Here is an 18,547-nt window from a genome sequence, read left to right as displayed (position 1 = left end):
ACTAGTTTGCTTTAATTTTACCTATGATTCATTGATTTAAGTAAAATACTACTAGTACTTTTTTATTTAACATTCATTTATTAGGATTGGTTATTCTAAAATCTAATTAATACTAATTGGAGTTATTGTATAACAGTAAGAAGTTGAGCACTTAGTTATAAAATTAACAAAATACACGTCAGTAAATGAGAAAATATTGCATTGCACCATCTATAAAAATTTTGGGGTTGTTTAGCTAAGCTAAGCATATTTAAAAGAATTTATAAATAAGCTTCTAAGATGTTACATTGGCTTTTAAATGTAATAAGACCTTATTAAATTGTGAAATTGTTTATAATCTTGGAATAAATTGGGATTTAAAGGTAGTTCAAAAGCTGTACTATATTGGTATAATTGAGCCGTATTTGCCGTCGACGGTCGACCAATTATATAAGGATCAAGATTTAGGATTATCGACGTGGGTAGGGGCTGGACCAATTAAATAATACACCTACTTTTCCTAGTAGCTACATATTTTATTCAAATAATCCAAGTTCTTTTTATGTTTGAAGGATTCGATTAATATCTCCTCTTTTAGAAGTCCAATTCTTTTTCTTGATAAATCCTTCTGTCAAGAGCCTAATTCATCTATAAATAGAGTAAAATGAGAGAAATTGAGTGAAGGAGATGAGAGATGAGAGATGAGAGATGAGAAATGAAGCACGATTTGCGGCTTTTGCAGAGAGAGAGAGTGTATGGAGGCGCCGAAATGAAGTCGACCGATTGGAGGAAATGAGAGTTTCTCTTCTCTGATTTTGGGCCTTTTATTAAACAGGGAATTATTATTGGGCCAACTAATTTATAAGTTAATAAAAAAGGGGAAAAATGTTTTGGGCTGTTATTATTCATGCTGGGCCAAGATAAAATAACGTGAGTGTTGGGCCGATGGAGATAGGAAGCTCGGGCGGCCATGAAAAAGAATCAATCGAAGGATGAAGACGACGTTTTAAAATCAGGGAAAATTTCAGAATTTTCCTCACTTAGGATACATGCATTGCTTTTTTTTTTTTTTTTTTTTTTTACTTAAAGCCTAGTTTAGCGTTTTTTCTTTCAAAAAGATGTTGACTTTTGCACGCTATCCGCAAACGGAGCGGAAGGAGAGATTGAGAATTGAAGCAAACGAGATGGACTTTCTTTTTAAATATACAAACTATGTCCTAAGTATGTTTTAACTTGAAATAAATGTAGAGTATATTTATCATGACATATTTTTGTTTCTATGGCTTATAACTGTAATGTTCTAAGAGCACTCCCAATGGAGTTCCCTAAAAACTCCCTTATTTCTCCCTAACTCCTGCCACATCAGCGCCACATCAGCACCAAAATTTATCCCCAGTTTTTAGCCAAGTGCTACATTGGTTTCTCCCTTATTTCTCCCTTATTTCTCCCTAACTCAACATTTCATTTTTACATCATTATTTTTTATATTATTTAATTTTCCCTACAAATGTATTTAATAAATAGACTAATAATGAACAATTCATCGTTGTATTAATCATTGGAAAATATAATACAACGAGAAAAAAAAAACTACAAATAAAAAACGCAAATAAACAAAGATTTAAAAAAAAAAAATCTAAGACGGAGGGGCCGGAGGGGCGTCGGGATCGAGCCCCAGCGTACTCTGCAGGTGTTGGATGCATTTCCAGAGGGCCGCCTTTTCTTCAGGGGTCCCGCCGCCGGTGAAGTACAGCGTGTACATCTGGGTCAGATTGGCGACATTGCTCGAATAAGTGGCTTTTTCTAAGTCGATGACGGATTCCGACGCGACTTCCGACGTTGCGCCCTTCCCCTTCCGCCTCCCCTTCGCCTTCTTCACTCCCTCCGGGCGCTCGTGCGGACCATCCCCACTCAAGTCGATGTGGGCCGCGCTCCCCTCGCTCTCCGAAACGCTAAGTCGCGAGCGCACCGATTTCCCGTGCAGCGCGTCGTGCATTCCCGTCCGGAATTTGGGGAGATCCTTCAGCTTATCGTAGATGTTCCAATACTTGAAGCCCTTCGTCGACAAGTACTGGCTACTATACATCCGGATGGCCTCATCTCGGACCATGTGCTCGTTCTGGCCACTCGTCATGTGAGTCATCAAGTTAGAATAAATACCGTTGAAGTGCCCGCAGTCCCTCATGAGGCGCTCCCAATGCCGACGGATCGCCTCGCTGCCATGGTCCTTCATTGAGGCAGTCTTGTGGCTCCTGTACTTCGCGGCAATCCGCTCCCAGAATATGATCTCAGTCTGGTAGTTGCTGCGCTCCGCGTCCTGTGACGTGTCCGCCCAGCAGTCGGCTATCAGCTCGGACTCTTGCAGAGTGTAAGTAGTCCTTACCCGCTTCGGCCTCTCATCGGAACCCGTATCAGTCGCAGCCGACGACGCCGGCGCCTTCCCCCTCCCGCTCCTAGAAGGCGGCTCGGTGGGCGTTTCTTCCACCTCGAAGTCCTCCGCGCTCAGTGTCGCGGCCTGAGATTCTTGGTCGCCTGGGGTTGATCCGGGGGTGTCGAACTGGGGCCGATACACATCGTCGGCTGGAAAGGGCATTCTGCCGGCAGAGTTGAAGTACGGAGAAAGTCTCCGCGCCGGAGGAGTCTGCAAAGGAGACGGACCCCCGTATGGAAGTTGGCCGGGAGGAGAACCCATCGCCAACAACGACTGCATCCACTGCTCGTTTGCTTCATCCGTGTTGGGAATTTGTGAACTCGACTCTTTCCCCTTACCCTTATCCTTACCCGATCGGGAACTTTTCTTCCAAAAGCTCATAATTTTGATGAAAATTGAAGATTGGGAGAAGAGATTGAAAATGGAGAGAATGAAGATTGTGGGTGATGAATGGAGGAAGTGGAGGAAATATTTATAGGGGTGGAATGTAAAATAGCCGTTGGGTTCAAAAAAAAAAAAAAAAAATTTTAATTATCGCCGATTATCGCCGAGCGTCGCCACAGTGGCCGGCGATCGCTCGGCGATAATCCGGCGTTAGAACGCCACTCGGCGAAGCAACGGCAACATTATCGCCGAATTATCGCCGACTTCGCCACAATGGCCGGCGATAATTCGGCGATAACCGGCGATTTATCGCCGAGAATTCGCCACCTCCATTGGGAATGCTCTAAGAGCTTATTAAATTGTGAAAGTGTTTATATAGTTCAGCTTATAAGCTAGAGAATGAATTGTAGTACAAAATTATTGTTTACAGGGTAAGGGCTGTAAAAAAAATTGGGATTTAGAATTTGTTCAAATGAAAGATGGAGCCATATATATTGGCGTGGACCATCACTTTAATGAAATTAATTGATTGCTTGAATTTTAAGATTGCGGATTTTATATAAATTAGACCGAATAGTGGTTGTATACTTGTACACAATTCAACCACATCTATGGACTTTGAATACTTACGTAGAAAATTGGACGGAACCACACTCTTATATTTCTTGCCTTTGAATTTTTTTACTACTAATTTTTCCCCCCTCTGTCCCACCGTAGGTGCCTGGAATCTGGATGTTACATTTTTTTTCCAACTTTTCATGTATTTTTGAAAAATGGTAGAAATAGTTAGAGTGAAAAGAATGTAAAACAAGTCGATATTCTTTTAGATTTCATATCAAATATTCAAATGTATTTTTGAAGGGGTTTATCTAAACTATTAACACTAATGTTTTTATAATAAAGTATCATAATAAAGTACGGACTATTACATACTAGGGTGAATAGACTATCAAGGAAGTATTTTCTAGGCATATAAAAGCAAAATTAATTATATTAATTGAAAAAGAATAAACAAAACTCTAACTATTACCGTTATCGAGTGAATATTAAGTTATATACGTAGAAAGGAAACCATCAATAGAACTTCCTCTAGTCTGAAATTACGATCTCATCTAATCCTCTATGTAGGGTACAAATAACAAGTTGGTAATGAGTTATAAGTGTATAATATATTGAAAGTTTACCTACACATAAAATATATAGGCACTTTTTTACTTATATTTAAAATCTGTGGTTGATAAAGTATTCCTAGTGTCCATTTGGATACATCAAATGATACGGCCTTCTATTTCTATCTACCACAAAATTCTCAACTCCAGTGCGCATCTTTTATTATATAATTTCTTTTTTTCCTATAACAAATCAGTCCCAATTATTGATTATTATTAGCCTTAGGTCTATTGAGTCTTCTCTTTCGATTGTAATGGTCAATTTAAGATACATTGTTAAGAGATGATATAGAATCATAAGTAATAAAGTTGAAAGTTTATCTTTGTAATTGTAACTTATTCGGCTCAATTTATGTAAATGGGCTTGCATCGTTATTGGGCTATTCTTATTTACCCAATTTAATAAAAAAGTGAATTTGTATGAAAAATCAGATTTTAGATCCGAAAGAATATACTACTAGTATGTTTTTACTTAAAAAAATTATTGATCACATTTCCAGTTATTATAAACTCTTTCTTTATCCATAAACCCTTGAATACATAATTAGCCTAAATTTATTAATATTTTCTAAATACACCTTGCATCTTTAAAACAATCATTACTACATATATCTATATAATTTTATGTAGTTATGTTTAAATCTGACTCCGTGTATTGTTATGCAATGTTGACTCTGATGAATTTTGGGAGGGTGAATAACTCCTGTTGCAATATTGAATTGCTCCATTTGGTTTGATGCCAAAAGGATCTGATAAAAAACTATTCCATTCATTTCAGATTAGAAGGATAATGTTGTTAAAAAAAATTAATCTCTCACGGCATGGCAGCACATGTAGTAGTACTAAACATGTGACAAGAAAACAAGATTTTTTTCCCTTCTAAACGAAACAACATCGAATCTAAAATATTATTCCACAATACTAATCCATATCGAACTTTAAATCACCAAACGAAAATGTCTAAAAGGAAAATGCAGGAAATATTAAATATGGTAGTACTACTACTATAAAAATAAGGATCATGGTGCAATAATTTAAAACTGAATGAGCACAATCAATAAATTAGGATAATCGATAAGGATTTGATGTCTCGATTTTATCCACTTGGTCTATACATTCGAGTGAGGTACAGAATATATATACATTTACATCTACAAACAAATCTTACCCATAAAACTATTACACGCAAACTCACCCACAGACAACCTCTCTCTCCTTTTCACTCCCGAGTCTCCCTCTTTGGATCAGCCCCTCTCTCTCTATATCTATATCTGCATCCACACACACCAGAGCTCGGTGTACTCACATAGCCAACAAATCCCATTTTCTATCGGATCTTAGAATTTTTTTTATTTTTAATTTAAATCAACGATCCGGTTTGTACCAAATCGAGCTCCTCCCGTTTGCATCGCTGCTTCGGCAATGACGAGGAGGTGCTCGCATTGCAGCCACAACGGCCACAATTCCCGCACGTGCCCGAATCGAGGGGTGAAGCTGTTCGGAGTCCGATTGATCGATGGCTCGATTCGGAAGAGCGCGAGTATGGGCAACTTGACCCATTACATGGGCGGCGGCGGGAGTGGAAGTGGAAGCGCCACGCCGCTAAGCGGCGCTGCTCTTGACTCTCCGGCGGACACGCCCGACCACCCCTCTGCTGGCTCCGCCGCCGCCGAGGGCTACGCGTCTGAAGACTTCGTCGCTGGGTCTTCCTCCAGCCGCGAGAGGAAGAAAGGTTTCATTTTTAATGTTTATTTTAGTTATTGAAGTTTGATTCTATTCGGTTTGGTGATTTTGCTGTTGTAATTTGTGTGTGGATCTGACTGATTTGGGGATTTACTATTGATTTTGGATAAAATTGAAAATCGAGGTTACTGCCAGAAATGGATGATGTGTTGTTGTAATCGATCGTTTTGGATGTTTTTGTAAGCGTATGGTTTTAGTGTAGGCTGTTGGAGAGTTTGGATAAGGGTTGGTTGGTGTAAGATTGAATTTCCTCTTTGTTGGTATATTTGAGGAAAACGGAAAAGGATGCTTGGGGTACCTAATTTGCATCTATCCATGTTAATTTGCTGATTTGTATATGCAATTTTGGGTGTTTCTGTTGCATGTGCTTTCATATAACATGTCTGTTGATCAATCCGATTGTGTGCTTCTGCTGTGCTATTATTAGGCTATTTAGGTTTCTGAATTCAACTGTTTGGTTGCGCCCCGGGGAGAATGGTTTGGGAATCTGAACTAAAGTGGCTGTTTTTGTCATCATCTAACGTGATTTTTGCTTACGTTTAGGAACTAATTGCGCTCTCGTGTATACGTATGGTATCTGTGTGGGTTTGGATTATGTGGAAACTTGCGAAGTGCTTGAAAAAGACTGAAATAGGCGGAGAAAATATAATAATGACTAGTTTTTTCATGTTCTTTTTTCTTACATTTCTATAGAGAATTGAATAAGATGATGTGTTGTGCGATTGTCGTACATATGACGTTGTTAGGCTTGGTAAGTGTGATTATTGGTGGGGAAAACACTCTGGTTTTTCTGGTAAGCGCGGTACGACATATTCGTTATTCGTTAAATTTCACTGTCTTAACCGTTCCTGCAAATCCGTGGCTATTTTAACCTGCAAATCCGTGTCTATTTTGAGTGTCCATGATGGCTGCTTCAAATAAGGAAAAAAACATAGATGCTGAAAATGATTATATGCAGAACTAAGGTTGTCAAAATCTCTGTAAAAACAGCGGTCGAGTCACATGATTAGAAGTTGCAAGTTTGATGCTTATACTCTCAAAAGAGATGGCAACTGGGCAATGCAGGTGAGGTTTTTAGGGTTGGGGTTTCAAAGAGATGCTGAATTCGGGCTATGTCCATGATCAAATTTCAGTTTGGAAGTGTTTAACACTAGTTATTGCCATTCAAGAAGTTTGTTCTATTTAAAAATTCCACCATTATGCTTTGCTCATTGCTTTTCTAAATGGTCTTTTCCTTTTCCTTTGCCTTTTGTATTTCAGTTGACATTTATTGAGTGTGAATTTACTTCAATGTAATTGTATTTTTATTTTCCAGGAGTGCCATGGACAGAAGACGAACATAAGTTATTTCTGCTTGGCTTGCAAAAGCTCGGCAAAGGTGATTGGCGTGGCATTGCACGGAACTATGTTATGACTAGAACTCCTACTCAGGTTGCTAGCCATGCCCAAAAGTACTTCATCAGACAAAGTAATATGTCTAGGAGGAAAAGACGCTCAAGCCTATTTGATATTGTTGTCGATGAAGTAAGCCTCCTTCTTTCTTAGCTCTATGTGTATATTTACAAATTTAGTAAGTCCTCATTGACATTTAGCTATCTGCAAAACAAGATGTATGCCTATGGAACAGATGGCTCCACTTATCCGAAAAAATTATCGATCTGATTAGATAGACCATTTCGAGCTCTGCAAAAAGCCATCAATGATTGTGGATAAATATTTCTCAATGAAATGTGCTTGGACAAATACACACATAGTAGGGCTAGTTTTGTGGTTGAATTATGCTGTTAAGGTTTATAAAGTTTTGGGCAACTTATAAACTTGTTGCAACATATCTTTCAATTAGGAAGCAGCCGATAATACTCTGGTGTCAAGGGATTTTCTCCCCGTGAACCCTTCTCAAGCTGAGACACAAAGCAGCACTCCAGCAGCAGCACCTACTGCTATGGATGAAGAATGTGAGTCCCTGGAATCTGCAAACTCCAACGACGGGGACACTGCTCTGACAAACCTGGAGGGCTCCCAATATCCTTACCCCGTCATGTATCCTGCTTATGTTGCTCCACTCTTCCCGGCACCCATCCAGTTTTGGCCAGGATACACTACCGAGCCTATCAAAGCCGAAACCCATGAAGTGGTGAAGCCGACTGCTGTCCATTCGAAGAGCCCCATCAACGTCGACGAGCTCGTCGGCATGTCCAGTCTGAGCTTAGGAGAATCCATCGGCGATGGTGGCCCGTCAGCCCTCTCGCTTAAACTCGTCGAAGGCTCAACGAGGCCGTCTGCGTTTCAGGCAAATCCAGCTTCTGGCACTTCAGGCATGAACTCTAATAGTCACAATCCAATCCATGCCCTCTAGAATGGTGAAAAAAGAACATGTTGATTGTGAAGTGGGATCACTTTGAAGGTCTCTTTGTTAATAGAAGAAGATGATAGTGTTTAGAGTGGTTTGGTTAAGTTATAATTTTATTTGTTAGGTTGTCATAATAAGTGTGTTTTAGGAAGGATTAACTCAGCCTCAACTTTGTAGACACCAGAAGACTTGTTTTTCAAATTATTGAATCTTTCACAGCTTCTGATTGTCTTAGCTTGGAACATAAATGTGCATAATTATAATGTGTTAAATGTATTTGATATGTAAAGATTTGAGTTTTGTCTACAAATAAAAGAGAAAAATGTTGCTTTGTGCAGAAGGAGAATAGTCAAAAAAATGCTTTGGAAAGACATGTTTCAATATGAACAATACGTATGGTGTGGGTTTGATTATAAAAGTTGACTAATTCATTGCGTTTGGATGAGGTCAAATTGAATTTGAGGTAATCCAAATCCCACCTATTTGTAGTTTCATTTACTTATTTTTGGGTCCATGAAAATCCAAATCGCACCAAAGTTTGAGCTACTTAAATTTGACTTTCATATTGTGTAGTCGCGGTCATATAATCTGATAAGAGTAATGGAGTAAAGATGATTGATGATGGATCGAGCAAAAGAACATAGAAGAAACAAACTCTACTCTAAATAGGTAATGATATGTTTGCTTAAATGCAAATTATGAAATAAAACAATAGGCGCTTTAATAAGAATTTAATATACTCCACTGGCTATTTCATCGGTTTGCGATTACACACGTCCCATTTTAGAATTTTGGGTCGTCTTTTACTTGTATCATTTCACTTTTACAATAATATAGTATATGGTAAGAGCATACGCAACGTTGCTAAAATTTTACTGCCGCATGTGTAGTTGTTAAGCATAGAGCTGCGACGGGCAACCCATGTGCCAGCTCCGCGATGATGCAAGAAGAGTGAGCCAATTGTGGCTCGTCCAATTTTTTCGAATTTATTGATTTAAAAATTGGAGCGGGCGGACCACAAAAACTTAAAGTGATCCACTCAATCTCCTATCCAGTTAATCATCAGTCCGAACACGATTACTCTTCGGAGAATGTTTTGGAAAAATATCTTTGATTGCTGTAACGAGATATGGGTTGAAGGCGCTATCAAGCATACTAGTTGTATGCTTCGAGCCCACTTCGAGAGGGTCAGTCCATAAATCTCGAAGTTCTAGACTATCTACAATAATATTGAAGCCAAATGCATGATCAAGTCTAGCCAAACGAATATACTTCAAGATGCACAAAACATCTTCCGAGAATATATTACCCAAGGACATGAGGAAATCAGGTATTGCTGACTTAGATGAAGGTGTGACACTGCAAGAAATGAGGGAAGATATCGAAAGTGCTTCTCAAGATGCCCTCTTCAAGTACTACCAATGATGGTGGCTTGCTAACTTTGTTCATTGGTGGCTTGCTAACTCTGTTTTATCAATGCCATGACCTGAGACTTGTCTAGCCTCAACGAGGAGCATATCGAGGAACAGAAGATGTTTATTGCTACCCGAAGGTCCAATTATCCATTTTTTTAGTATATAATTTTTGTGTCTTAATATACATGTCATGATTAATCAGAATTGTAAATAACATAGAAAAAATAATAAATATGATACTGAAAATGGAGATAATCATTTGATTGCTAAATGTATGTCACTTTTAATTAATGCATTTCAATAAAACTTTGATTTATAATCAGCTAAAATCACGTATGATACACAAAAATATATATAAAAAATGCATTTCTATTACTCCATTTTGTAAAAGAACTTGCGGTAAGAGGATCGATCTTTGTCCAAGCGTGGAACAACTTTAAATTCTTGGGTCTGTTGTATACCATCATTCGAGGTGCCTACAAATGAACATGAGAATAGTCACCAAGCCTACCGATGGATACCCTTGACCTAATAAAAAAAATACTCCGTCCATTTCCTAAAAATAAGAAATTTGAAAACGACGCAAATTTTAATGCAAAATTGATAAAGTAAGAGAGAAAAAGTAGTGAAATTAGTGTTAGTTGCGATGTCCATTTTCTAAAATGAAGAGTTCTTATTTTTATGAAAAACACTAAAAAGGAAATAATTTCTATTTTTAAAAAATAGAAGGAATATGAAATTTGGTCAAATTATTACTTAAATTTCGTAAATTTCAAATATAATAACTTTTATATTTTTTAATTATCTTATTGATTTGAATTTTGGTAAAATTATGTGTATAATTGAAGAAAATTGGTAAATTGAATAAAATAATTGAGTTAAGACAAGTATGTACGTAATTAAACAAAAAAGAACAATTATAAAAAATTAGCATAAGGTTAGGGCGTAAAATTGAGCTCCTTATGATTTTAAACCCTGCCACTGGGTTTCTCCTCTCTCTCTTTCAGTTGCAGTAGTAGACTGTGGGAGAATTCCTATTACCTGTGCTAATTACCTCCTTCAATTTCTTGCTGCTTTCAAACCCTCTCAACTAATGGTTGGTCGGAAGTTCGACGAACCCACCGCATCTCGCACCCAGGTATCCGTATTTCCCGTATTCATTTCATTCTGCTTCTGAATTTGCTTGCGAATTATGTCGTTTTTTTGTTGTTGCTATTTTGCTCTTGTTGGAGGTTGCTTTGATACTATTTGCTTTGATTTTAGAAGGCGTTAGTTCGTTTGGCGTCGATTGATCCAATCGATTTGTGCAATGAGGCTAAAGTAGAGCGGTGTAGGGCAACTAGGGATTTGAGAAGCTGCGGCCGCAATGTACAAAGGATTCTTAACCCCTGCGGCCATGCTGCTTTGTGCGACGAATGCAGTCAAAGATGTGAGGTTTGCCCCATTTGTCGAATGTCCCTGCCAAAGGGGGGAAATGAGCTTCCCCTTCGCCTTTATTACGAATGTATTGAGGCAGGTCTTATTTCTAAGAGGTTTGATGATAGATTGAGAGATAAAGAGGATACTGCGAATCAACTTGTTGCTGATGTTCAACGCTTGTATTCGCTCTTCGATGTCACCTTGGAGAACAACCTAGTTTCCTTGATTTGCCATTGTATCCTTCAGTGTTATATATGTGTTTTTTTCCATTGTTGTATGTGTATCCTCTTTTGTGCAAGGGCTTCATTTCTGCCTCCTCCCATCAATATCACTGAAACTAACTTTTGCCGTAGATTTCCTTCAGGATGTGCTTTTACTCGCTTCTGTACACGCTGTAGCATAATTTTTCTGGAAGTATTATCTTTAAGGGCTTTGCAAACAAAAGTTTTCCATGTTCATTTTATCATGGATACAAACAATTTAGGATTTGTAAGTAGTTGAGGTGTTTTGAATTGTTATTTGTTACTCCATGTCTCCATTCTCTAAAGCCATAGCACTATATCACATTGGATGGACCCAAGGTTTAAGAACATTGTTGGTAGATGAAGTGTGATTTTTTTTGGTAAATACGGTGTTTAGAAGGTTGAAATATAAAGAAGAGTGTGGGGACATGTTCTGAAAAGGAAAGCTCTATACTTCTGGGAGACACCATATATTAATCGTGCTATAGTTTTTTGGGATGAATGGAGTATTTGACAGTTGAAGAAAAGTGGTTTGATGATTATCTTTTATCTGTGCCTTAGTTTTTTTTCGTTCCATGTTTCTCCTTAATAGAAGCATACAGATATTACAGATGTATGCATGGATGAAAGTGCTGTATCAAGTGATCCTGTCACTGCACTTTTGCTTGACGAGAAGGTTGTCAAAGACTGGTGCAGGCGGACTTTCGAAAGTATTTTGAAGGAACTCAATGCAATATGTATCCTAAAGTTTATCTATTTACAAATTATGACAGATGCTACAAGTACTAGTGAACCTTAACATTCATAATAGATAGTCAAACAGCATCAGAGATGAAAAATCATTTAAGTTCTCTCCTGAAAATTTCTTCAAAGCTAGCAGGCATGTCAAATGTTCTTGAAGTGTTGGAGTCTTCATTCAGAGGCTCTATTTCAGTCATGCTTCAGGACCTTAATCATCTTCAAGAGAGTATATTGAAGACAAAACAGGTAAAAGTTCAAAGTTTCCTGATTTGTCAGCTCTATATTTTCTAGTTATTGTTTTATGTATCCATAAGAATCTGTTTAGAAGATTATATGTATATTAGTGTCAATACAGTATAGAAAGTCACGGGCATAGATATTTCTGTTGCATCTTGTCTGGTTTCTTGGCCATTTTGTTAATTGTATACCTAAATTTTCACAATGGTTTGTAATACCAAGGCTGTTTATGTTTGCTTTAATACTTGTGCTACACAGCTAAATTTCTTTAACAAACTATTTTCTGAATAAACCTAACAAGATGCATGATTCTGTGTGATTTAAGATTTTTAATTTTGAATGCCGGTCTTGCTGAATCATGTCTTCCAGTCTTCCTAACTGAGATTTTAACAATAATTGCCTGTATCAATTTACAGCACTTGGAGATCATGGCTTGGTGCATTAGACATCAATTTTTGGAAAATGTGAGATTTAGATTTTCTGATTTTGCATCATGGAGTTCATCTGTTCGTGAAAGGAAATCTGCAGCAATTTACCGAGCATGGCCTGATTCAGTTGCTGGTATCTTGGGGTCTGGTGAACAAAGTACGTCTAGCCTCTTTATTGAAGATGCACTTTCAAACCTTGAGACGGATGAAGGATACGGTCAACAAGGTGAAGGGGAATTAGCAATTTCATCATTGCTGGCTAGTGTGGGAAATTTAGTTTTTCAATCCAAGTTACAGGGATTGGCAGGATGCTACCCTTTTGAAAGTCTCCGAGTTGCTGTCGACTTGCTCTTTCTACAAGGAAATTCTAGTTTGGTGGTTGCCAAGCAAGCTATTGTATCCTATTAAATTCAATCCAGCTTGTTTAAATCATTCCTCAGTTATAAATTACTTTTTGCACGAAGTGAAAAATTGAAGACAACTTCATTAGATTTCTCTTTATTTCACATAAGTACACTTGTGGCATTCCTTAACCTGTTTTGCAGTTCTTATATTTTCTCTTTGATCGGCACTGGACAATCCCTGAAGATAAGTGGAGAGACATTGTTGATGATTTTGCCGTCACATTTTGTATAACCAGGCACTCATTGCTGGAATCTTTTGTCTTCTATCTTTTGGATGACCACACTGATGAAGCTTTAGAGGTAGACAGTTATCTTAAAAGTCTCTTTAGGTTTTATTATTTTCTCTAGTCAGCTACTGAAATGGAGTATGTAGGAAGACCTGAATTACCTGATGATGTTTCACCATCAGAACAGTTGAGGCAATATTGTGGATGAATGTGCTATTTTTTGTGGTTTGTGCTGAATATGTTTGAATGTGTGTCTGCCATTTCTATCATGTTCTTTTCTGGTTCTGTCATTCGTTGTTTTTGACTATATGCTTGTTGTCCTTCAAGCAATTATCTGCTAGTTTGAATATTTTGCTTTGGTTCTCATGTTTAGAATGACCATTGTATAACAGTGACCCTATGGCTTTTACTTACCTGATTATCACTTTTTTAGCATGTACCACAGTACTAAATTTACTGAGCGCATCATAGAAATAATTTGTTTTTATATGTACCTTGTTTGAAAAGAAAGAACAGTGAAGAAAAGATATAAATATGGTAGACCTTTGATGTCAATCATTGTAGCTAGAAAGCATGTTATTTGTGAAATACAAGAAGCATTGGCTAGTATTACCATTAAACAGTTCTGTTGCCCCTCGAAAATCGAAATAATAAAAGCATTTCCTAGGCCAAACATTTAGTTACATAAAAATTTGCAAGCAAAACAATTTTTAGTTTAAGAGCTTTATCAATTCAAGGTCTAAAAGTAGCTAACCTAAATGATACTAAAAACTAGTATAAATTTAGAAACTGAACGTTTAAACCCATAAGTTACAGACTCAAAAGACCATATATTCTATATTAATTTGCAATGGGAATGCTTAATTATTTATCTATTTAATTTATTAAAGAACACATTATCATAGTATTTTTTTCAAAACTACATGGTAGTCTTAGACTGACAGTTTCAACAGCTGGGGGCTTAAACTCATAGTTTTCATCTTTCAAGTTCTAGATTGATTCCTAACCTATCCATTGGATCCTAAATGATGAAATGCCTAGTTGAAGTAGATTTCTGTGGCTGATATTTTCACAATCACTGTGCTTCATGTTTGTGTCTTTTGCTACTTTGATATATTCACGTTTTACTAATTGTTTTCACAACTTGTATTTCTAGGAAGCATGCCGTCTCCTTCCTGAAATTGCAGGCCCACATATCCATCCTAAGGTTGCACAGGCACTGTTAGAGAGACAGAATCCTGATGCAGCTCTAATGGTACTGAGGTGGTCAGGGCGAGATGGGGGAGCAACGTTAGTTTCAGTTGGCGAAGCTGTCACTGCTGTTCGGGTCCGGGTAGAGTGTGGACTTCTGACTGAGGCATTCATGTACCAGAGGATGATTTGTACGAAAGTCAAGGATAAGAAACTGAAAGATGCTTATGATGAAGCAAATGAACAGCTTAACAATTGGCTAATGTGGTTGGAGATTTTGGTCTCTGAGATTTGCTGCCTTTGCATTAAAAGGAACTTAGTGGATCGAATGATTGAGTTGCCTTGGAATGCCGACGAGGAGAGATATCTTCATAAATGCATGTTTGATGTAGCACAAAATGACCCTACATCAACCATGGGAAGCCTTCTTGTGGTTTTCCATCTACAGGTACTTGTGCTTGTTTATCGTTGACTTTGTAGTTGCAGTTTCTATTAGTCTCTGTTAGCTTATCTTGGTAATTATATCGGCAGCAGTCACCATTAAAAGACAACAGAGTAGTTTCTACAGAATCAAAACTTCCAGTGTTTTGATCTTTGCATTCTATCGTTCATTATTCCTATCCTTACTTGTGATTGATAATACCAGTAGTTCTTACTGAGTATCCATAAAACCTATGCTCAACTCATTATATAAGGAGTCCTCCTTGGTTTCAGTACTTGAAAATTTATTCTGAAAAAGCCTATGTTTACTAAGTCTGTATTTTAATTTCTTGTACATGAGGCACGACCTATCCATCAATTAGTTATTTATTTGTTTGACACTCTCCGCATTGAAAAGTTTGATATGAGAGTTTAAAACAGTTAAGTCATCAGGTATATGGCATGGTTTCTCCAGTCTCAGACCTGCACACATCTCTGTGGAGCTGTGGGGCAATCTAAAATCATTCAAAAATGATTGTCATAAGAGTCTTACCTTCTACCTAATATATTTTCACTTTCCTTTAGCTGACGTTCCTTTTGCTCATTAGTTAACTTTGTAATGTTCTCTAGAATAATTGGTGCATAAGATAATAAATTAAGGCTTAAAGCAATTTACATAGAAAATCCCGATGATGAAAGAAGAGTTTGATAGTATTATATATGCACCTAGATGACCCACCCTTAGAATCTGTCTTAGACCAATGTCTGGTACTGATGGTGAACAGGAAGAAAAGTGATTTAGTCGTTTCCTTCTAACCACCAGTCTTGTTTTGCATCTGAATAAAGGTGGTGTATTTTCTTTATTTGGCATGGCAAAATATTCAAAAGAAAGGGGTGGCACTCCTGATTTAAAATTTAAAATTCTCTTGCTACTCCCTGTTTGAAGGGATTGAAAATAATACTGCAATGGCTTTGCCCAACCTCCTGGAGAATGCTTCTACCTCTATTCCCTCTACTTTTCTGTTAAGTCCATACCTTAAATGCAGTGCTCCAGTTACCTTCCAATCAAACAGTTACTTCTTTATGCTCTTTTTTTCTTAAATATAATGTTAAATGTTTTACAACATAGTCATCTGGTATTCGGATTATTTTTAAAATAACACAATCTGTTTGGAGTTTTGGATTGGAATTCTGATTGCCATGATGCTTTGCCGCAAGCTGAGCTGAGAAAGTATGGTTTATTTGGCACTGAGAAGCTAGTTGAAACATTCCAAAATGGCGTAAGGCTGAAGCAAAATCAAACTAAATCATGTTGAATCGTGTTGATTTATAGATTTGAAGTTAGTAGTCAAATATAGTGCAATTGCATTTCCCTTGCCTGTTTTGAACAAGTAATGTATTGAGTTATGCTATAAGGGACAAGGCTTTTAGTTCTTTTTTTTATAAAAATAAGTTTCCTGTATCAATTAAGATAAGTTTGACTTACGCATTTCATGGGTTGAATGCTTATATCTTCAATAATCTATTCTCAAGCCATGTTGATGTTTTAACTATGATAGTCTTCATTTGGAGGTTAAAGATTAAAACATGGGATTGATGCTCAACATAAAGATAGTTTAGGAAAATGTTAAAAGATGAAGGCCAAAATAGAGTTTTTGCTAAGAAAATAAAGGAAGATTCAGGCGCTACTCCTGCGCTGTCTAGGTGGGTGCTTTGTCTGCCAGGAAGGGCAGCTAGGCCCCTCACTCCCCTAGCCTGCATTTAGAAACATTGATTGCATGGTTTATTTTCCAAAGAATTATGTTCATTGGTTTGTGTTCATTAGTTTATTCAGTCATTAGATCTTGAGTGTCGAAGACTCTTATTGGGTCTATTTCCGATCTTTTCCTGCCATTATGAAGTCTTTTCATGAAGTAATTAACAATCACTCATGAGTTTCATTATTACATGTTGCAGAGATATCGATATGTTGAAGCCTACCAAGTGCACTCTAAACTTCAGACTTTGGAGGAAGATTTCATCTCAAAGCATCAGAATGAAGAAATGGCTTACAAAATAAAATTATTGAATCATTGGAGGAAGACATTGGTTGTAAGTTCTCTTTATTATATAACTCCTTTAATAGTACAAAATGATATCTGTTGTAGCAGAAAAAAAACTGCAATTGGTTTACTTGAACAGAAATGCTCCATTGCTCCATCACATGTCATGGAATTTATTTGGAAACAGATAATCAGCTAGGACTGGTATCTGATTGATAACTGAAGGTTTCTAGAACTTTTTTTTATCTGTCTTTTGGTTATGATATGCCAAATAGTCAATTTGCTACTACTTCTGATTGATGTAGAGGTTAATAATCACCAAGAACCTTTCACAATTATTATAAATATTAAATTACTAAATATTGTAAAAGGTGGTACTGGTAGGTACTATGTAGTTAGATGGTAGACTTAGTGCCTGATAGGAGCCTAGTCAGGGTTAGATGCAGCATAAACATTGTTAAGCACGGCCTTGCCTTCTCAGGAGACACTGGGGGCATTCTATGGCATTGATTTTACTTTTATGGATCTATCTCAACCTTTAACATAGTCTGGTTAATAGCAGATTTAGAACAATAGAAGAAAAGATTCCTATAATTGGTTTGCATAATCCATCGATTTCTAGATGTGGTTTGACTATATCTGCTTATTTTGACCTGGATTATTACCTACTTAAACCTATGCTTCTGCTCGGACAAAATGATGAAAAGAGTCGCATTACCAAATATTAGAAGCACTGTTTTAGGTTAAAATGCTTACATGAAAATTAAAAAATGTGATCTCTAAAAACAGTTATTAGTGAACCATTTCCAAGAATTCATAATCTATACATACTTACCTAGATTCAACAAACTTTGAGATGTCCATCCATCTCATATTTGGATCTCAGAGAACATATCTTAGTTAGGCTAACAATATTTGCTGGGTAGGATAGGTGGCTTCAACTCTCAAGTCTGTTTCATTTTATTATTTTTATTAATTCTCACAATAGCTCGTCTATTCTGATGGAGCAGCATTTTTTCCTGTTTCATACTCGTTCACCTCTTATCATATGCTTCTCCCTTTGGTCTTGCGCGTGTCCAATAGCTTACACAGGTGGAACTGGAAAGTTGTCCCCATGGACTCGGTGGTTGTATTATTGTTTTCCAATTCTCAATGTAACCATTTTTTGCTTTCCCTTTGCAGGACCAAAGTGTTGATTTGTTGCCGGATGTCCTCCAGCAGCAACTAAAAGATGGAAAGTTGCCTGAAGCTGGGGTGTTTAACGGCGACCAGAATATTCCACCAAAACCGAAACCTCCAACAGTGCCGGAACCAATCTTAGGCAATTTGTTGTTTAAACTTCCCCAGCAATGGGAGACCAATGGCTTTGTACATCATCAGCCTTAATCAGAATTGCAAACTTTGTCTAATATCGGTATGCAAATTCCTCTTGTATTCTTTGCTCTTGTTACCGAGACTTTCGCGAAGAGACCATGTCGACACTCTGACTGCAGTTTTGTATGGGATTTAACATTTTGAAGATGTTAATCATGTCTGCAACACTTGACATTTCTGATGTTACTATATTTTCTCTCTTTTTTATTGGTGTCTGCAACTCTCAATACACTACCGTATTGTAGACATTTGGTTAAGTGGCCCAAATATTGAAAGACCCAAAAATCAAATTTCAAGAGTTAATGATAATAGTATTTGGCCCATTACTTCAATACCACTTCTTACACCACA

General features: G+C 37.3%; 2 protein-coding genes across 3 annotated transcripts; both read left to right on the top strand.

Annotated features, from left to right (window-relative positions):
- Window positions 1–5,130: 5,130 nt before the first annotated feature.
- LOC125196558 (transcription factor MYBS3-like) lies at window positions 5,131–8,277 on the top strand. The gene is made up of 3 exons (XM_048095121.2): window positions 5,131–5,695; window positions 7,022–7,230; window positions 7,550–8,277. Exons 1-3 carry the CDS (start codon window positions 5,386–5,388, stop codon window positions 8,060–8,062), a joined length of 1,032 nt encoding a protein of 343 aa, XP_047951078.1. The 5' UTR covers window positions 5,131–5,385; the 3' UTR covers window positions 8,063–8,277.
- Window positions 8,278–10,442: 2,165 nt separating this feature from the next.
- Window positions 10,443–18,403, top strand: HOS1 (ubiquitin-protein ligase). 2 transcript variants are annotated; one of them, XM_048095117.2, is made up of 9 exons: window positions 10,443–10,609; window positions 10,738–11,125; window positions 11,735–11,869; window positions 11,944–12,119; window positions 12,527–12,934; window positions 13,084–13,242; window positions 14,326–14,808; window positions 16,737–16,871; window positions 18,005–18,403. In XM_048095117.2, the coding sequence occupies exons 1-9, from the start codon at window positions 10,565–10,567 to the stop codon at window positions 18,206–18,208; spliced, it is 2,133 nt and encodes a 710-aa protein (XP_047951074.1). In that variant the 5' UTR covers window positions 10,443–10,564; the 3' UTR covers window positions 18,209–18,403. The 2 variants fall into 2 exon arrangements, with proteins under 2 accessions (XP_047951074.1, XP_047951073.1); XM_048095116.2 differs by having other exon boundaries at window positions 10,735–11,125.
- The last annotated feature ends 144 nt before the right edge of the window (window positions 18,404–18,547 follow it).

The sequence above is a fragment of the Salvia hispanica genome, chromosome 4 (assembly GCF_029641045.1).
Source record: "Salvia hispanica isolate PSC_SH4W2 chromosome 4, Shi_PSC_v1, whole genome shotgun sequence".
NCBI lineage: Eukaryota > Viridiplantae > Streptophyta > Magnoliopsida > Lamiales > Lamiaceae > Salvia > Salvia hispanica.
This window is presented reverse-complemented; position numbering and strand designations above follow the sequence as displayed.

What these genes read in the sequence shown, in the direction of transcription:
- LOC125196558 (XM_048095121.2), top strand. Translation starts at nt 5,386, where the DNA reads ATGACGAGGAGGTGCTCGCATTGCAGCCACAACGGCCACAATTCCCGC. An exon ending in CAGCCGCGAGAGGAAGAAAG is followed by an intron (nt 5,696 to 7,021) that starts GTTTCATTTTTA and finishes TTTATTTTCCAG; the next exon opens with GAGTGCCATGGACAGAAGAC. An exon ending in TTGATATTGTTGTCGATGAA is followed by an intron (nt 7,231 to 7,549) that starts GTAAGCCTCCTT and finishes TCTTTCAATTAG; the next exon opens with GAAGCAGCCGATAATACTCT.
- HOS1 (XM_048095116.2), top strand. Translation starts at nt 10,565, where the DNA reads ATGGTTGGTCGGAAGTTCGACGAACCCACCGCATCTCGCACCCAG. An exon ending in AGTTTCCTTGATTTGCCATT is followed by an intron (nt 11,126 to 11,734) that starts GTATCCTTCAGT and finishes AGAAGCATACAG; the next exon opens with ATATTACAGATGTATGCATG. An exon ending in ACACTGATGAAGCTTTAGAG is followed by an intron (nt 13,243 to 14,325) that starts GTAGACAGTTAT and finishes TTGTATTTCTAG; the next exon opens with GAAGCATGCCGTCTCCTTCC.